Source organism: Periplaneta americana, chromosome 2 (genome assembly GCF_040183065.1).
Source record: "Periplaneta americana isolate PAMFEO1 chromosome 2, P.americana_PAMFEO1_priV1, whole genome shotgun sequence".
Taxonomy (NCBI): Eukaryota; Metazoa; Arthropoda; class Insecta; order Blattodea; family Blattidae; genus Periplaneta; species Periplaneta americana.
The window spans coordinates 185,912,118-185,933,484 of record NC_091118.1 but is presented as its reverse complement, the minus strand read 5'-3'; the positions used below and the strand labels follow the sequence as shown (position 1 = coordinate 185,933,484).

General features: G+C 35.1%; 1 protein-coding gene across 1 annotated transcript in view; it reads right to left on the bottom strand.

Annotated features, from left to right (window-relative positions):
* LOC138694922 (RNA helicase aquarius) overlaps window positions 1-21,367 on the bottom strand; it is a 203,971-nt gene that overhangs the window by 7,117 nt on the left and 175,487 nt on the right. Inside the window, exons 14-23 of the mRNA XM_069819113.1 lie at window positions 19,907-20,124; window positions 18,333-18,502; window positions 17,039-17,170; window positions 16,076-16,210; window positions 12,982-13,272; window positions 11,725-11,914; window positions 8,563-8,687; window positions 7,999-8,159; window positions 3,905-4,172; window positions 1,587-1,758 (exon numbers count right to left, since the gene is read on the bottom strand). Of these exons, the coding sequence (XP_069675214.1) occupies window positions 1,587-1,758; window positions 3,905-4,172; window positions 7,999-8,159; window positions 8,563-8,687; window positions 11,725-11,914; window positions 12,982-13,272; window positions 16,076-16,210; window positions 17,039-17,170; window positions 18,333-18,502; window positions 19,907-20,124 (1,862 nt within the window). The remainder of the gene's footprint in view (window positions 1-1,586; window positions 1,759-3,904; window positions 4,173-7,998; window positions 8,160-8,562; window positions 8,688-11,724; window positions 11,915-12,981; window positions 13,273-16,075; window positions 16,211-17,038; window positions 17,171-18,332; window positions 18,503-19,906; window positions 20,125-21,367) is intronic.

Below are 21,367 nucleotides of genomic sequence, written 5' to 3'. Positions count from 1 at the left end.
AGTGTTAATTATAATAATTCTACATCTTGTTTACACAACTTTTAACACTATATCACTTCGGAATATGTATGATATGAACTTTCTTGTGTTAAATTTTAATGTACCTTGTTAACATGTTTCGACCTATTTTCGGTCATCTTCGGAAATACATTATAATAATTGTTATTCCTTCATATAGCTTTTAATTTTCATTAAATGTTTTGGCTGGACTCTTTTTATCATAACAGTCATTAAGTTATTTTGACTAAAATGTTAATAACAGAAGGTGTGATAGTGATAATGATGATTATGGTAGTATAATCCTAATTAGACCACACTAATCACTTTAATTATCATTTTCATTCTGACCATCACCATTACGTCTGTTTTTATTTTGCAATACTAATAAAATTAACCCTCCATAAGGTTAAATATGCACAGTTATAGTCATAAATATTTCGTAAGTTATTAATATTGTGACAGCGACGTGAGAATCGAACTCACGACCAGCGTCCCGCAAGAAAGCAGATCGCGCGGAGCACGGGGGGACGGCGCGCGGTGGAGTAGTGGGGAAAGGGGCCTACACGCGAGGGGAGGCTGCACGCGCAGCTGCTATTTAACGCAGTGAATGGGAAACGGACCTTCCCGACCCTTCGAGAAGTCCGTCGAAGTGGAGATATCTAGATAATTCTCTACACACCTGTAGAAATTTCTCGCAACTATGATTTTGCTATAAAAGAAGAAGCGCCAGCGAACTCGAGCAGTTTTTCAGTTGATTAATCAGCCAGTCAGTGACTAAGCCAGAGCAAGCAAGCCAGACTTGTGTGCCGGAGTTCGACTCGAGTGTGCGTCCGCATCTGCGTCAGCATCCGAAGGCCTGAGTTCGAGTGCAGTGTACCGCAGTTGGAGGGACCTGAGTTCGAGTGCAGTGGACCGCAGTTGGAGGGACCTGAGTTCGAGTACAGTGAACTGTCTCTGAAGGTCTGTGGTTCGAGATACTGTGAACTCGAGTGACTGAGATAGAAGAACTGTGAACTGAGAACTGATAGTTCTGATTTGTAAATAGTGCTTTGTAAATATTAGTTAAGATTAACAGTTTCATTGTTGTTCGTACTAGTCCAAGTAAATTGTCATTGTCATCAGTGGAGTGCTATAACGAATACTGTGTCGAGTGAAAATCCAATTGTTGACGAGAGCGTTCAAGGCGAATTGTAGAAAGAAATTATTGTTGTGACGAATAAATTACATTGTTGTTACTAATAAAATTCACAATATTATATCTTTGTAGTTCCGAGACTTCAACATTTTTGCATCTTTCACTGAGTACTGAGTGTTAAATTATTTATACTCTGTAGTTTCAAGACTTCAACAATTTTGCATCTTTCATTGAGTACTGAAAGTTAAATTTTTTTCACACAATCATCATTTTTGATGTGATACACAAAGATGATTTAATGAAATGTTAAATTTTCTTACATTTAAGGTACTTATATCTAATACAAAAATATTTATATTAAGAAGGAAATAACACAAAAGACAAGTTTTTCCACTTCTCTCAAAAGAGAAGCTATTTTTCGAACAACATAATAATACAACAGAAAGCTAACCTGATAGAAATAGGGACTTGGCTCCGATTCTCCCACTCCATTGAAGTCTTCAACATTCACCAGTTGGAAATCATACCAGAAGCCGGGATTGGCAACACAGTATTCTGACCAATTTTCAACGTGAGCCAAATTACCTAGTTTCTTGTATCGCCAGTTGTACAGATTGCAAATACTGTTAAAAATACATATAGGTAGTTGTAAATACAATTACAGTTTTTAAAAGTAAAAGGTCACTTTCTAACTCAACTGTCAACATAATTTTCCTAATTTAACATGTATAGCATCAGGTAAGAATATCAATCAGTGTTAAAACCAAAATGTATACTGTATAATTATACGAAAGTTATAATAATTTCTTAGAAACCAACAAATAAACAAACAGAAGACAAATACAAACACAATGAACCAATGTTCCATTTCATTAATTTAACACAAACAGGTTTTGGAAATAGGTTTCTGAAATGTTTAATATGCAAAGCTTCTTAGAATATGATACAGTACAGTGGTTATTAAAAATTCAGCACTGTTTTTAAACTTTGTTGCAAGTAAGTTTATATAAAAAGTAATTAAGAGGGAAGGACCTACATAAAATAACGAAATTTTAGCAAATATGAGAATTTTTTTTTATCAAGAATCGTTTCATCAATGTAAATATCATTTCTCATTTCTGCAGAACAAATTTTTCTACATTTTCCAATTTTCAAAATGCACTAACCCTGACATTATTAGAGATATGAATTTTAAATTTGCAAGATGTGCGTAGTGTAACTTAATGAACAACTGTACGTGAGGAAATTTTTTTTGTGCGAGATCGTGCGTATTTGCTTGGTTTCCGCACAAAACCAATCCGCGGAAAGTCTAAAATTCCACATTCAGTATTCCCAACCTAACATACATAACAATTTCCCTCTTCTTATCGCTTAAGTGACATATTCATTTTACTGCTTTAGGCTTTTAACATATTATTTTTAGAGACGTTCAATATAGTAATAATTATAAATTGGAAACTTACCACTGCAATTTCACCTAAATTGCACTGTTAATTATTGTTTTTAAATATTTGCAAAAATTAAGTAAAGTCTACTACTCCACGAAACTTACTGCATTCCTGATACAAGTAACAATAAGGAAGCCGTGAAAAAATCAACAAGATTCCAGATGCCGATGTTATTACTGCATGGAGAACTCCTGAGAAATTCACGCCATCATAACATCCGAAAACTAATAGCACAAGCCCTTAGAAACAAATCCTTCGAGGTCCATGAAGAGGTGCACTGCGTTGCGTCTGAAGGCGGCGGAATTAGAAGAGCGGACATCGTGGCTCTAGACAAGACTAATAGTAAAGGCTTTATACTGGACCCAACTGTTAGATTTGAGATGAGCCAGACCCAACCATCCGAGGTCAACAAAGAAAAACAACAAATTTATGAGCCTATTATTCCGTATTTTCGAGAAAAATATCAGATGGAAGGCACCTGGGAAGTACGAGCGAGGGGCACCATCCCACGATCAACTGTAAACACTATCAAAACATTTGGAATCCATGACATCATTCCAAAAATAATTACTTCAACCATTAAAGGGTCTGTGGCAATTCTGAAAAATCATTTATACCCCCCCCCCCCCTTTTCTATTCGTTAGTGTGTGATTGTTACAAATATATGTACAAATTTATTATTTCTTAAACTTAAGCTCCTAGTTCACATTTCCATTTGGCTCATCTATCTTACTGTAATCATTACTATTCTTATATGTGTGTTATTCTGTGTTTTTGGCAACCCAGGATGCCTGGGCAGACTATTTCTTGAATTTCTTGAAATAAATTATATATATTATATATAATAAATTATATATATTAAAATAAAAATAAATCATTACATAACCTTACCGTTTGTTTTAAGTTCGCATTTATAGACTGGGGGAAAAAAAAAGACAGACATATATCACGGCCTGCTGGAGTATAGTAAACACAGAACAATTTAAAGCAACAATGTTGAAGATAGATATTTTTGTTTTGCAAATTTGCCGTCATTGAACAGAAACCAAGATGGAGATTTCATTACAACTAATTAGAAATTCCTCTTTCAGGTATATAATAAACGATCTTCGCACAAAATAATGTACGATACACGAGCGGTATGTTTTCTTTCAATTCTCGGAAATTAAAAAAGCTCAACTACGTTTTGCTTTTTCAAACTTTTCCTCGAACTTGAAAACTTCAACATACAGCTCTTGTAACGCATATTACTATTTCCTTATTTTTGTATGAAATACTAATAGTAATTCCTACTTAGAACTTCTGAGTGACTAGAGCTTACCTAGGTCTTGCTCGGCCTTGGCCATCAAGATCAACAGTTGGCACCCCTAGCCTCACAATACGCGTGAAGAGGGACTGTTCCATATTGGAATATTTTTGGAATGCCATGTTCTTAATGACTGGGGGCAGCTGATGGTGATCTCCAATCATGATCCAGCGTTTCAGTCGACTAAAGCCATCCTCGGGGTTTTGCAAAAGCAAGGGAATGAATGTTTCTATCTCCAGGATCTGGGCAGACTCTTCCATGAGGATGTTGTCATACTTGAAACCTGGAAGCATATTAATAATTTATGTAGTAAAGCATGTCATTAATTATTAGAGACTAAACCATTTTGATATACATTTTAAGGGACATTTTTAGTGTTGGTTCTTTTTCCTTCAGTTTTATAGAACACAGTGTTGTCGAAGAAGGGGCAATCAACAAGAAAAAAACTGTCACATCTATGCTTCTCCAGAATAGTGTGCAATTTAAAGTGCATGAATTTAGAAAACGAAGATCTAACAGCTTGCTACTGTGTTGCAAGCTGACAGATGGAAAATCAACAATTCTCGCAACAAAATGCAACCAAACCAATCAATCCATTCAGCATCACCACCTTAATCTTTTTCGTCTTTTTCTTCCTCTTATAATTTTCTGCTCCACCATCCCATTTCAGTTGTGTGTCACATTATAGTAAATTTACAAAAGAAAAGAAAATTTCAGTGTTTATTCTAACTACCAGTAATTACTCATTCGGGAAATTCCAAAGTAATTTCGTTTCCTAATGTGTTAGTTGCCTCTGATTGAGGTTCTGGCTGATATGCACATCTATTATCAGGCAGTACATCTCACTTGACGATATGTGTCAGAGGAAGAACAATTGTTTGTATAAATTATACATCTGAAGTCTGACTAATGTAATATGTAGCTAGTCAGCAATTTATGCAATGGAGGGGGGAAAGGAACTGGCCACCCTACCCTATTATATCTTGGCTTAGTTGGTATCACTTGTGAGGTTCACACCTGTCTTCGGACAGTTGACTACATGATGACGACGACATCCCATCTTGTCATTCTTGTTTCTCTATTCTTTTTCTTCTGCAACCAGCAAGTCGCGATTTTGGACCTCTGTATCTGTGCTGACCACATTGTTTACATCTTAATCTTAGGTATCCTCCACAAAACTGGCTTCATTTATATACCGACGGATCCTTGATCTCCAGAGAACAAGGTGCCGGTGCAGGTGTTACGTGGTGTCTCTTTTCACTTTATAGATCTCTTGGATATGGAACAACAAGTTTTGATGGTGAAATCATTGCAATAAGTGAATGTCTCAGGAATCTTCTATGCCACATCAATAAATTTAGGAATGCAGTTATATTGTCAGACTCCAAAGCAGCTATTCTATCAATCGTCTCTAAACACACACCTTCATCTCAAACAGCAGAAATAACTGCAATGCTCTCTCAATTAATATCACTCAATAACAGAATTGTATTCCAATGGATACCATCCCATTGTGGAATCCTGGGAAACGAGAATGCAGATGCATTAGCAAAGAAGGGCAGCACTGCTACTTACAGACCTGTTACTAAATCGACGTATTACTCTGTGAAGAGATTTATTAAATCTACATACTTAGACTTCAACAAACAAAATTTGATAACTCAATCCCAAGGGAAAAAATGGAACTCTCTGCATCATAATCCACAGTTAATTCCCGATTTACCACGAAAATCGTCTGTAGCTGCATTTAGATTGGCAACAGGCCATGATTGTTTGGCCAAACACCTGCATAGAATTGGAATATATCAGTCCCCTAACTGTCCCTTGTGCAACTCAAACCAAGAAATGGATTCGGAACACCTCAAAATCTGTGCTTCATTGGCTGGTCATGATAATATCTTTGAAAAATATTGGAGTGCAAGAGGTCAAATGACTTTACTGTCAAACGCCTGGCATTAGAAAACAACAACAACAACATCTTAATCTTTTACTTCCCAATAAACATTATGTGTTTTTGGTTTTCATTTTATTTCCTCTCTCAATATAATTCTAAATGAGATTCATAGAACCTAGTAAGTATTTAGTGCAATTATTTTGAAATACAATTTCTGTGCTATTACTGTATCTGCAAATAGCAATCTATAATATTGGGTTTTAAATGATAACACTGCAAGTTTCTAAAAGATTACAGTTATTGTTAAACAAAGAATATAATCACATGTTTAATTTTTCATTATTGTTAGTTCAGGAAATAGAAAGGCGTGAACTCTGACAATTTTTCTTAGTGTGTATTTACACATACGAAATTTATCCTGAGCAAGTGTTTGTTATTTTGAAAATGAGTATCTCGAGGCACAGTTAAACAAAAGGAAGACACTGCAAAGTTGTCATCCTATTTACTGCTGTATAATGCAACAGCGCTGATGATGGCATCAAAGTACATTTCTTCCTATGGTGTAGGAAATACAGAACTTTTTAAACTGCAGCCCTTAGCATTTCTAGGCCTAATTATTTTATGTGATATATCTTTCTTGACTGGTTTTATTATAAAAATTAATTTTATTACATAAATGATTTAATTTATGTTACTGCCATTTAGTTTCTTGAGAATTAAGATTTATTATTTTTATTGCTTTATATATATTAATAGAAGTATTTAAGTTGATATAAAATTAAAAATTATTTCTTAGTCTTAAAACAATGATTCAGAATGTTGCAAGTGCGCTCCTTAATGAAGGTTGTTTATTCCCAATAAGTACACACACTGGAATAGAACCAATTAATTATTGTTGCCAGTAACAGTGTGCCCGTAAATTAATTTTCTCACACCTCTTGTTCAAATTGACTTTTCTGTTACAATTATAGTGTTTCGGAATATGTATGATAAGAACTTTCTTGTGTTAAATATTATTAACGTACCTTGTTAACATGTTTCGACCTATTTTCGGTCATCTTCGGAACTGGTCGTTGTTGGTCTTGGCGCCTCTTGTTTCCTGTGTGGGTGTGTTCGAAGTGTAGAGTCAAAGAGTGTGTGTGTTTTGAAATTGAGTTGTGTGTTGAGAATATCGTTGGGGTGTGTTTTCGTGTGTCTGTATATTTCATATTGTTCTAGTGTGTTGAGTTTCTGGCTTTTTGGTTGGATGTGCAGTATTTCCATGTCTGTGTTGATGTCTCTGTAGGTGTGGTTGGCATTTGTGATGTGTTCTACATATGTGGAGGTGTTTTGTAATTTTGTTATAGCTGTAATGTGTTCTTTGTAACGTGTTTGAAATGATCTGCCTGTCTGTCCTATGTAGAAGTTGTTGCAGGTGTTACATTTGAGTTTGTATATGCCTGTGCGGTTGTATTTGTTTGTTTGTGTTGTTTGTGTGTTGAGATATTTTTGTAGAGTGTTGTTTGTTCTATATGCGATGTTGTAGTTTAATTTCTTGAATGAGGTTGCAATTTTATATGTGTTTTTGTTTTCGTATGTTAGTGTGATGTATTTTTTGTGTTCTTGTGTTTGTGTTGTATTCTTCTGTTTTTTGTGGTTTTGTTTTGTCTTATGTATTATGTTGTCTATTATGTTGGGGTTGTATCCGTTTTCTTGTGCTATGTATGAATTATAGTGTGTTTTTCATTTATGGTTTAATACAACATTTTGATAGAACGAAATTTATTTTCAATTTTATCCTTAGCATTTACCAACACAGCTCATAAATTAAATTTCATAGTGTTAAATGTAAAGGCAGTGTTGTTTAATTCTTTATAATTTGAAACAAAATATCCTGGGATTTCTTGAATAAACTGTGTGTATATGCGTGTGTCTTTCATTTTGTGTGTCTATTGTCTGCATCTAAGTTCTGAAACCATGCGGGTCACTAACCACTAATAAGGTAATAAGGAATAACAAACGAAGTGGTAAATGATATAGTAAAAGCATACACTCCCGTAGTATCTTAGAACAGCTGCTGCAAAACACGGTGCAATGAATCAGCATTTTTAACTCAGAGGTAACATCTTAATAGTACTGGTAGTCCACTGTTGATCCAGTTTCGCACCCATATCTCTGTACTTCACTTTGTAGAGAGCAGAGATTGGATATGAACAGCGTATATGTTTGTACTTACCCAGGTCAACCAATTCCCTGCGTTTGAGAGCAGCATGTGTGCAAGTCATAGCAATTACTTTTGCCTCTTTCACTAGGAGGTACTTGGAGCGGTCCAAACCACTGCGCAACAGTTCAAATGCTCGGAATTCTTCAAGCTGTGTGAATATTTTCTCTATGTACCTGTTAAAAAGGTAGTAAGAAGATTAATTTTCATTCCAAATAGTAACACAATGTGTCATTCATAATATGTATTTAAATATACAACTGCAGAATCTATTATGCAACATCAACATTGTCAACAATGTAAGATTATCTATTGAAAGAAAGAAATCCATTCTCAGAATTTTCATAAGCATGAATTGATTTTAATCATGGCCAGAATGACGTCTCAGCGGTAAATTATTTTCTTCTTCTTCCTTCAAGTAATAGGCCCTAAGGTCTGTTACTGTCTGTAATATTATCTGTAATTTTGAATGAACTCCAAAATTCGTTACAGTTTTAATTTTTCTAAGGTATCCCCAATTACACTTGTGGTCTAGAACTAAATGAATTATTTTTGGAAATGTTAATCCAAATCTCTCACCTGAAGCAACCTTCTGCGATCTCCATGTCTTCCTCATAACTATGACTCTTGAAGAGAGGTTTTGGTGCATTGTCAAAAAAGCGATGAAATGGAAACTCATCTTTAATAGTTTTCACTGGAACAATCTAAAGGTTGAACACAAATTAATAGATAAAGTAAACTAACGAAATTAAACATTTTGCTGCTATGCCTGTCAAACGGATTATGATTTTGGGAAGAAACATGACTATATAAAATCATGTTATAATTTACGTGTTTTATGTACAGATTTGGAAATATGAATTGTGTATTTCTGTAAAATACACCTTCATAAAATATGTATATCAATCACAATTTTTTAACATGTCTATATTTATTCTCTTGAATGTCTGGCATTTCTTAAGATTACTTAAGAGATTTATACATTCTGGAACTGAAGATAATCACAATAAAAATCATATTTAGTATTCTATACTTTATGTTCATACATTTTCTTCAGAAATAGTAGGTACAAACAACATTTAATTTCTCATACCTTTTAATTCAGCATGTTCTTTCTCCCCCTCTAAACAAAAGCTGATGTCGCATAGTGTGATAAGCTTAGTCAAGGTCAAGTCCTCAAATGACACACCAATGCAATACCCATGGCTGGATGAATGCAATAAGAGATAAGTCCACCAAAGAAAAGGAGTTGTGAGTGATACACATACTAACATTGCCTTTAGCGCAAAGTGTATTGAATAACATTACTTATGCAGAATAGCCCAATTGGTGCCTCCTGGAAATGTCATTGATGTAGGATTTCGTGTTATTTAAAACTGATAGTAAGACATTCCATTACGATTATGTTGTTTTGTTTAGTGAATATGCAGAAAAATATAGTGTAGAAGTTCCGGAAAATATATCGTAAAGTCCACACCTGTGGAGTAACGGTTAGCGTGTCTAGCCGCGAAACCAGGTGGCCCAGGTTCGATTCCCGGTTGGGGCAAGTTATCTGGTTGAGGTTTTTTCTGGGGTTTTCCCTCAACCCAATATGAGCAAATGCTGGGTAACTTTCGGTGCTGGACCTCAGACTCATTTCACCGGCATTATCACCTTCATCTCATTCAGACGCTAAATAACCTAAGATGTTGATAAAGCGTCGTAAAATAACCTACTAAAATAAATAAATATATCGTAAAATATTCCACTTACAGGTCTATCAAAAATTTGTTACTATAAAATTGTTCACAATATTGCCCTACCAGTATTATTGTTCCAATTACTTTGTATAAAGCTTATTGCACTATTCAAGTGTATTTGGGCATCAATTAATTAATTAATTGTTGATATGCCTAAGTGTAATGCATCAACCATATACACAACCTTTCTCGGCTCTTAAATGAATGATGTGTATCAAAATGTGCCACAGTAATATGCATCAACAATGTAAGTGCCGTATCTTGGTGTTTTTAACTGACTGGTGCGTAACTATAATGCGATCGTTTCTATTTCGACTAAGTGCAATATTGGAATATCATCTATAATAGTGCGTATAACTCACTTTTATGCACATAGTATGAATCAGTACATGAAACATTATTTTATGTGTGGTTATCAAGTCCGCAAGAATTAAATATATGTATCCAGGATTTAAAATGTTTCAAAATCTTTTAACACGTTTTTCTCGAAACTAACAGAATGTCGCATAGCCGGTTAGTGCATATTGCCATCCATATAATCTTTAATCGGTTCCTTAACACACTATATTAACACAGTCTACTATATACAGTCGCGAAGCTTGAGGTGATATTTTGCAAATCTCGCAATAAAGCGATCCAAGCGGTTAGCAACTAGAAACAATAGACTGTCCATGGTCGACTTTGGATTTAGAGTGGACTGAGTCGTATTTCCATCGAGTGCTAGGTCGTTGCGTATTTCACATTGATGCTCGTGAAGAAAAATCCTAACATCTATTTCTTATTTTACTTCTAGATGCAAAAGTGGTTAATAAACAGCAGGAGGGAAGATCTAATGACAAAGAATGAAGCATATCTTCATAATAATATGAAGTTTTGCTCTCTTCATTTCGAAAACACACAATTTATGAATGAAAACAAAAATAAATTAATCTGGAATGCAGTTCCAACTTTATTTGATGTTTCAAATAAACCTGTTCTGTTATTATCTGCAATTGAGAAACAAAAGTTTTGCACTAATTCTACGTCTGTATCAGCTGATTCCTTGAATAAGTGTACATTTTCGGACAACTTAGGCCTACTTTTTTTTCAAAGGGTATGTTTTTAATTATAGCTGTTAATTTTGTTGTTATTTTTATTTGTTACTTTACTAGAGACGTAAAAAAGTAAGTCTGTTACAATAAAATTTATTGATCACGTTTTATTTCCAATTCTGGTGTGATTATTATTGCTTAACCTCATCCCACTTTGTTAACTACGTAAGCCTACACTACAAGTACCGGTACACGTAAGTTACTCCCATTAATTCATATTTCCCTTAGTATTGTTATTATATTATTGTTGTAAAGGGAAATGCAAATTAATATTTATTGGTTTCATAGTTCCTTATCGCTATAATCTTGAATGAGTAAATTTCAGTTCGTTTTGCACAAACAAAAATAATATTAACCTATTTCTTGCAGGTATCTTCGAGTTTATGGTGGAATTTAATATACTTCATTAAAATAATAAATGAACTTTATCCATTTAATATTTCAATAATGGAAGGAAGGTGTTAATTTTTCCAAAAGAACACGACAACGAAAGTGTAACATATTTTGTCATCTGCTAGGAGAGATCTGTGATGATGAGGCGATAGTAGCGATCCTAGTGGTGGGCAACTACCCATGTTCGCATTTTTACTATGAAATGAGCTTCGCGACTGTATATAGTAGACTGTGATATTAACTTGAGGTTATTTAGCAACAGGATTTTTGGTGACGAGATGGTATTGGCGGGATGAGTCCAAGAATTCACCATGGGATTACCTAACATTAACCTTGCAGTTGGAGAAATCCTCAGAAAATACCCAACCTGGTTATCAATTTAAGCAGAATTCGAACCAAAAGAGATTCAGATGGCGAAAAATCACGATACAGACCAAAGTACATCTACGAATATAGAGCCAAATTTGTTGTATAATCCTTTCTCCAACAACTATTGTCAAATGCAACAGAAAGAGTACCTTGCCAGAGGAGGGTCGGACTCTGCTGAGGAAGCGTTCCCATCTGGCCAGCACCTGGTACAGAAAGAAGTGGCCTGCAGTCTCACAGGTGTACGCAACATCCCCAGCCACATCTAGACTTTCCTGAAGCCTTTGCACTTCCATCAGCAGGTCCAAGCGCTTTGCTAGGACGTAGTTCACCCGTCCATACCTGCAATTAATGGTTCCAGATTCAACTAAGTTCATATTACACTGCACACTTAATCAACATCTCACAAATACAAGATGAACAGTGCACATAGTGTAGTTTTTATAAGGGAGATACACTTTATTTCCATCTAACACTAGAACTACACTGGAATGATCAACGCATCAATTCACAAAATTAAATAAGACCAAATACATTTTGATTCGAAACTTTCTTGGGCTTTCAGCCAGGTAAAAAGCTGGTACCCTGAAGACGAGGAAGATGAACATTCTTGAAACGTCCGTGTATTACCAATTTTTATCTGGCTGGAAGCCCGAGAAAGTTTCGAATCATCAAGTCGCCAGGAAAGCTTCAGTAGTCATTTCAAATACGTTTTGTTTAGAAAATTTTGGTTTCTTTTGTACAGACTGTAAAATTTTTCCTTTGTCAAAAGAGAGCCAATTGTTGATCCATAGGTTTGTAAAATGAGACTTTACTGAAGCAAAAGCATTAGATAGAGGTATCACTTGAAGAGGTCTTGGTTGCAAATATGTTGCCTGTTTTGCAATATTATCGACTTTCTCGTTTCCAGGTATACCACAATGACTAGGTATCCATTGAAATGTTATTTCTTTTGGAGTTCTTTTAGTGTACTTAGTTGTTCAAACATTTTTAACAAGAGCCAGAACAGGTCACATTGTCACTCAATTGTACCTACACCGATTTCACATTTCTGATAATCCTACTTGTCTGTGGTGTAATAATCATGATGAAGATCTGGAACACATTCTTCTATACTGTTCATCCATAAACCACAAAAGAAGTAAATTAAAATCATCAGTCCCAGTTGCAGAAGACACAGCTCTGCAGTATATATTGACTATACCCCACCTCTGGCTACTAGCAACAGGCATCTATGATGAACACCGATCAAAATACCCCTCATTTCTCGTGAAAAACAACAACTGAATAGATTACAGTGGACTATAGTGGACTTTATGTTGTCAGCAAAAAGCTGGATACATTAAGAAGATTGATTGTTTAGAAAATTACGAAAATAAAATTTCAGGAAGAATTCAGTATGTATGTACCTGCTGAAGTCTTTCTCTGTCTCGAGAGCTTCTTCTCCATGACCAAGACGCAGCAAGTGTCTCTCGTCGATGTCTAGCTGCATGATCTTCTCGAACAGCTGGTTCAGAGCCTGGTTGGAGTGAGTTACAATGAGGGTTCGCTGTGCTGGGAAGTTGTGGTACAGGTTGGAGATGATCTGGACAGCCACGTCTGTCTTTCCTGTACCTGGAGGACCCACAACCAAGGTCAAGCCTGGCTGCATCCCCGCACGAATTGCCTCAACCTGTGTTGGCGTGAAGGGAATCGTATTCCTAAAGGAAAATGTGTCCACTGTTAGCACTGCCCTTGAAGATTCTACAGATGCAGATGAAATAAATCCAAATACGAAATTGATTAAACATTATATAATAAAACATAGGGGAGACTGTTGTACCTTTAGCATAGTGTACTTTTGAACATTTTTTGTTTTTTAATTTTTGCTGCTACCTAGGGGACTCAAACTGAAGTAGATTGTAGGAGAAAGCCCCTAAATAGTCATAGTCATAGTTTCAGTTTGATTTACTGCAAAATGTGAGTTCCGTGGACAAAAGAAGTTTTTTTTAGTACCGAAAGTAAACATTTCGTTCATTGATATATGAAGAGTTCGCGGGAAAAACGATGAATGTCACATTTCTGTTAAGGATTAAATAATGATCTAATTGAGTCTATAACTGCAAGATGTAGTGCTGCTTCTAAAGAAAATAAAGGAAAGGATTACTGTATTCGTGGTGATAATTCTCCTTTTTACCATTTTCCATAAGAACAACATTAAATTTCTCAGTGATCCATTGAATTAGATAATGACATCAATCTTAAGAAAACTGTGACATTCATCATTTTTCCCGCAAACTCTTCATATGTTTTCCAACACAAAACCAGATTGTATTTGTTAATATCTTTCAAGTACGGTGTGTTCCCTATCATCTGGTGAGTAATAACATATTTTAATTTCCATGATTTATTTGACTCTCTAATTTTGGGAGCCATATTTGTTTAAAAGTGCACCCTCTTGTACCTTTGAACACAAAACATCTTGTGCCATGGAACATGTTCCAAAGTACACGATACTATCGGTTTTTGTTTTTCTTTTATTTTAAGATCATGTCACGAAGTAAGTCTGGATTTAAGAGGCCTGGGGGGATGCCTTGAAGAAAGCTGTTGGAGCAGTTATTGCTCCTTCAGGAAATAAAATCTCAATCAGAGAAGCCTGCTCTAGTTTATGATGGCAAATACATTTTAAATACGATTGTCAGTTTTTACAGCTATATTCCCACCTATATTCCATGTGTTCCAACTTACAAGAGGGTATGTTCGAAGGTACATGAACCTATTGTACCTTTGAACACATTACATATTACTTCATAGATCTGTAAAACAGGAAAATACATACAGGAAGTTGTAAGTGAATCTTCAATAATTATTTCAAGCATTTTTTATTTTAAAAATTTCATTTCACAAAATTAAAAAAAAAATAAAATGTGAAAAGTGTTTAGAGGTACAACAGTCTCCCCTAATATAAACGTAAATGTCCATATACACGACAGTGAGAAGCATGAAAGATAGACAGGTAGACATCTCACGCTTTCTTAGGAAGGTAATGTGCTCAACAACACACCTCTTATCTCAAGGAAAAACTCAGTACTCAATTTTATAAGAGTCTGAGTGCAACCCAGATCTATCCTGAAAGTTATGGTAAGATGAAAATTTCCGTCTTCACCTAGACTTCAAAACAGGTTCTTCCAGTCCGCAGTACATTACTATGTTATCATGGAGAAAATTTTATTCCTATCGCTAAATTATATTTAAACAATTTAAGTACAGAAGTTTAATAAATTTTTTCGTTGAAAAATTGTTAAAAGTAGTTGTAACTAGCTACGTTAAATTGGCAACACTGACTTAAAGCATGGGAAAATCTGAATATTGCTGGTTGCTGTGGTTGGTTTATGAGACATGACTTCTAGCGACATGGAGAGAATTGCTAGAAATGCCTTCTGCCATCAAAAACCTCACGCTATTTTCCTTTCCCCCTCAATTCCCCCTGTAAAAGCCATGACTGTTGAAAAGGCTCGTGAAAGTTTTTTTCACCTGTAGATCCTTATCACCTATCTGAGCACATCTGTCGTTGACATGTGCTATCATCTAATGGTCGAGGAGCAAAAAACCCAGTACAGACAGCTGATTTTCTCAATCACACCAATTGAACCGGAATATTGAGAAATCCCACATGTCTAGAAAACTAAACTTTTCAGGAGATATAAAAAACATCTCAGGTCCTAGATTTGTGCTCATATTATTTTTTTCTTAACACTTTAGCTAAAATGAATGTTGATGGGAATATGTGGGGTTTCTCTTTATAATATCGTGAGTCTACATGTTTATAATACCAAATCATATATAACTCAATTTCATAAAAAAAAAATGAACATGTGGGGTTTCTCAATATTGTGATTCAATTATGGTGGAGAAATTTATTGCAGTATTTATAATTTTTAATCATGAGGATTTTTTTGGGTAGGCGTATTGTCTCAATTGCCTCCAAGAAGTTTCGCTACTGTCTACAACCTAACATTAAGAAATGTAATATAAATTTTGATTCGTTGCAAACACTAGATCAATAGCCTACTAGTGTGGCAATGTGAAGAACTCCATTTCTGACACAGGGGCACCTTCAAGATGGAATTTATGAATCCCACTGACCAACAGTAGAATGTTGGATCAGGATGATGGCTAGCAGAATTTAATTTTGATGTGAGAAAAGCAATGGCTAATAAATTTTGCTGGAACTTTCCAGTATTTTTTCTCTTCTCAAGAGAGCCGTACTCAGACATGTTATCACCCTGTGTAGTCCACTGCCTTGATAGGTTTGAACCTATGAAGTAATGGCAAACATGATAACCACAAATGCCAGCTCACCATATGGCGGCAGCTCCTGTAATTTCGTGCTCATGCCAATGATTAAGTTGTTATCACTAGATCAGTCGGAACATGTGTTACGTGAATAACCATCCCTTGAAATTCTCTGTCTCTCACAATTCAAGTAGTCACTGCCACTTTTAAAACATTTCACATTCTTACCTCTTGGGTTCATTGAAGAGGTAAGGCCCTCTGCTGGGAATCACGTGTGGTTCCACAATGATCACTTTGGATGGCTTGGTCTCGTCACTGCCTGAGGCACCTCGTTTCTTGCTCAGTACCTCCTCAAATGTTAACCTGCATGTTACAACATAGCACGCAATTACTGACATGAAATACCACTATCTTGTACAAGTTTGTAAGTCGATTACGAATGAACTACAATTAACTCTGTGTCTGTAGTGTAAAGTGCACTGAGTTCACTTTTCTTGTGCAACATTTAATTTAAACAATAGAATTACTGAAGATAATTATTAAAATCCTACTCCATTATCTCCTAGCTTAGTTGCCTCATGAGTGATGCCTTATTGGTGTCATTTCTGAGGTTCAAACCTGTCTTCGGATAGCTGACTAAACGAAGACTATTAAAATCAACAATAAAATAATAATATTCTATATAGACGATGATGATGATGATGATGATGATGATGATGATGATGATGATAACAACGTCTATACATTACTATTTCCTTCATAGCCTCACCGAATTTTAAAAAAATCCCTTAAAATTGCATTTATGAATTTATCGCACTTCATACTGCAAACACAGTGTTACCTTACAAACTCAATGTATATCTCATTTTTGCGATAATATTTTACAGAAAATATATTACGCACTTATTTCATTATTTATTGTTTAGTTTATTCACAGTGAAACTAATATAAAAATGAAAGTAAAGAAGATTAAACGAACTACAGAAAACCGAGTATAAATCATAAATAATATTAGTACAAAAAAAAATAAAAAAAAAATAACATTAATAAGAAATAAACTGTATACCTAGTAATAAGAAGCAAAGGTAACTTTCAAATTCTGTATCTAAATTTATCATTTTTGTCTGCATGTAATATGTTGGACTTATTATTGCCTTTTGACCACATTACACTTCCAGCATTTACACATACCTGAAAGGAGGCACAAGTTTCTTCGGGTCATTGGTCTGAACGCGAATCATGTGGTCTGGGAAGCTTGCGCGCAGGTGATCCATATCCAGGAATGTGTCATTGAAGTCCATTGTTGCAATTTCATTTGGCATTCTGCAAAAAGTCGTTTGATAGTTTACAAAACGTTACAAAGGGAAGAAGGTTAGAAGCGCCAATGAACCAAAAACAAGAATAACAGAAAAAAAAATGGTGTGAAATAAAGGTTGCAAAGATGGGATGTCTGTCACTGCACATTCTACATTCTATTAATTAATCACTAAAACTTCCTTTATTTAAAGGCGTCAGGATTAATGAAGTGTACCATGAATATATGTATATGGATATAAATAAGAAACATATAACTGTAAAAAAAATAGGAAAGAAAGAAATCTCTGTTATAAAGTGCAGTAAATAAGTAATGGAAATAAAAATACAGAAAAGGAATAACATATACATTTCATACTGATCATTTCGCAAGATCCAATTGAATCCCTGTAAGGTACTAATGGATATTTTTCTCATAATGGTGTTGCTGAGACGTAATTTTTTATAATGTTTTCGCAAAGAAGGAGGTTATGGGTCCCCATGCTACCACCGTCAGGCCAACAACCTCGATTTCTGAAAGGTGGTATTTTTCTTTATAATATGGGCATAGAATTATTCCAATTCAGAAAAAGTTTAAGTCATGCTAAAAGGTATTTTGACACACTTTTGGTGTAAGAAGTGTATCTTCAAAATGCTGTATCCAGAAATTAGTAACAAAAGTATAGATAAGACACATTAGCAATCAAAATTCAGGAGGCCAGTCACACAATATAGGGGCAGTGATAGCAAGCATTACCATCAAAATCATTACGGACATTCTTCCAAGAAATTAATCTTCCATATTCCGCGTGTCAAAGAGCTGCCAAGAAGCAAAACTGTGGCCATATTATATGACAATAGTTCAAGAATCCATTTTCAGTATCGCAGACAGAGAGATTTATTTTACAAGGTTTCAAGGTGTGTTTACAGACATTTTAATTTCAAACTAAAAATACATAATGACTTTAATACGAAAAGTTTGAGGCCTTTAATAAGTAAAAGATTCTGTACAAAGAGCTCGGTGCAACATAATGGAGAGCCACATACTGGTCATTTTACTTAGAGTAGTTTAAGATTTCAAACTTTTCTACAAATGGAATTTCTACTCCGTTTTTTTAACTTACATCTTTAAAACTTTACTTTGTATTCTATACAATTACTTAAAGTAAACAGAAATGCAATAGTGCTGTACCTGGAATAATGTGCAGCTCCAGGGTCTCCGTAGCCAAGAATGATATCATGTAGCCAGTCTGGTACCACACATTCTGTGTTCATGAGCTCACGTATTGTTTCCAACACAGCCTTGAAGTTATTCTCTTTGGGCTTACGACGCATCAAAATGTTGAAAGTTTCGTACACATCCTGCACAAAATACAACAAAGAAAATCGAAACTGTGGTCTAAAAATAAGGATAAGAAAGAAAAATACGAAGAAATCCTGTCTCGATGAATCTGTGAAAGCTGTGAACAGATAATTTTTTTTTTTTTTTTTTTTTGAGAATGATATCCTGCACACAAACACAAATCTAGAAACTGGGCATTTCGGCCAAGGAGAAGCTTACACATACATACTCATTATTGAAGGAAAAGAGCATCACCACGACAAAATAAAATATTAAGAGTAGAACAGAAGACCCAGAATGGATCTCAGATCAGAATTACAGTATTTGCAGACTATTTTCTCCCTTAAGCCGTGCTTTTTCCGATAAAGATTTATCTAATAAAACTGAGTGTATAGCTGAAAGATAGATGAAATGTTGATCATTCAAAGTTTACTTTAAATTAAATCCATGGCATTACAGCCCATGAAGGGCCAAGGCCGACCAGCTGGCTGCTTGATCTCATATCAATATGCCTCAGCATAGATGAATGATCATCCAACAGTCTCGTACAATGGCCGAAATATCTTGAGAAAATTCCTTCCCCATGAGGATTCGAACCAGTACGTATTCTGTAACACGAGTTCTAGGCATGATGGCAGGTGTGTTTTTTCCTCACAATAATGAAAACTTTTTCGCAATGCAACTCAGTGTGTGTGTCTTTTTGTGTGTGTGTATCTAATGTTCTGGATTTAACAATGAAGTCATCATCCTTCTTGCTTCCCAATATTTTGATGGAAGGTCCACAAATGTCCTAAGAGTTTCACAATTAGCCAGGTGCTCCATCTCCATGTCCTCTTCTCTGGTGCACAGTAAGCATTTAGGTGAATTCAGTACTCCAATGCGATGGACGTGTTTACTGAGGCAATCATGACCAGTAATCAATCTAAATGTGGCCACGGCAGATTTTCGAGGTAGATCAGGAATTAGTGTGTGTGTCTTTTTGTAATTCTCCCTCTACTTCTTCTTCTTTATGTCAGAAAGTTTATTGATTCTTTCTTTTTAAATGTTCAAGAGTCAATGGAAATATTGATTAAATGCACACATTCCAGAAATTTGCACTTATTACCGAAATATGTTTTTACTCATTATATGCACTATGAAACATTACTACTTTATTTTAAATAATCTGAAATGTGCTTGTTTTGCGGTGGCATATTATGATTCCTCATCCTCACCATAAAAATTGATGTGGCAACAACAGTCCATCTGTTATAGGACCTAAACTGATAAGAGTTCTATACCAGAGTGAAAAAAGAAATTGGACATGCTATTTTAAAACTGTAACAAATAACGCAATGTTCTTCCTTGCACCTATAATTCAGGTTTATATTTACACAAAGAATTTACAATTTCTAAGAAAAAATCTGAGCATACACAACACCTACCTCCTTGCCCTGGCTCGCCATGTCCATGTCAGTGCGGTATTGGTTACAATCCAGCCATACTCGGAATGTTCGCTTCTCTCCAGGCAGCTGGGGCTTTGGTTCAGGCCCCTCTTCAATGACGCGTCCATTCTGGTCTAGCATGCCCTCGATCTCGCATCCCCGTACATAAGAAAGACCCACTTGAGGCACAAATGGCTCCCGATGATTGTACTTTGTGCCTAAGTAAAATATTTGTTTTAGTGCAAGGGCAGTTAAATTTCAATTCCATAACTGTTATCACAATCAGATACAGTACTTTCAATGGGGGGACAGTGTGAATAGAAACAAACAGATTGCATGTCCCTTCAACCCAAATTTCGAAATGAAAGAAACATGTAAATTTAATATGCATCTAAATATCTATTCAAAGCTGAGGGCTACTCAATTTTTCAGTAATATTTAGCAACCTTGTAGTTAAGTACCGTATGTGTAGCTAATTCTTTGTAATTATCTATTTGCTATGGACATCTAGCAATGTGTACAGTTTGATGGAAGGTTTCGAGGCAAGATTTTTAACAGTTACTTTCTTAACTCCAGCATAAGATCCATCGAACCAGTTACCTTTAAAAACTAGCTAAACACTGAACACTATATTATAATATAATTATGGTAATACTCGTATACTATGATAATTATCAGTCACTCTGTCAATGCTGGAAGAAACTGCCTGCCATATGAGACACCATCTTTATTTATTGCTTTATTGCAGACCAGTACTGTAACTTGCAAGATCGAACCAAATGCAGAAAACTGCTTCCAATGAAACGGTCAGCAGAAATATTTTAAACTTGTGCTTTTGCTATTCTTTACTCATATTTCCTGACTTAAGCAGCTAATATTTCATTTCTCTGAAACAACAACTTTTGAAAATATTTATTTTATTATTACCTACGGTCTTTCTACCACTGCAGAATGCCATACAAGACAAAGAATACCAAGAGCAAAATGTGTCTTTAACAATATGACAATCAGAATAGCCAACAATGTTTTGTTTGTCACTTTACTTCACAGTGAATACCCCTAATTTCTCATGAAAAACAAGAACTGAAAAGACTACAGTGGACTTCATGTTGTCAGCAAACCGCTGGATACATTAAGAAGATTGATTTACTTCACAGTAAGAAACCAGACGAAAATAATGTAAACTGATTTTGAGTAAATCAGTATATTGTGTTATCCATTTTAAATAGACTCGTTAATTCTTCAGTAAAATAATTATAGCTGATGGACATCATTATGGGATGGTTTGACCTATATTTATGGAACATGAATAAAATCCAGTTTTGAAAAAATGCTGTAAGAGACAGGCACACACAGGTGTGAGAGATACTTTGTATAATGAAAATGTAGGAAAATAAGCCAAAGCAATGCAACCCAAGAAGCAGAAATAAAAATAAAATTAAAATTAAAAAAATAAAAAAT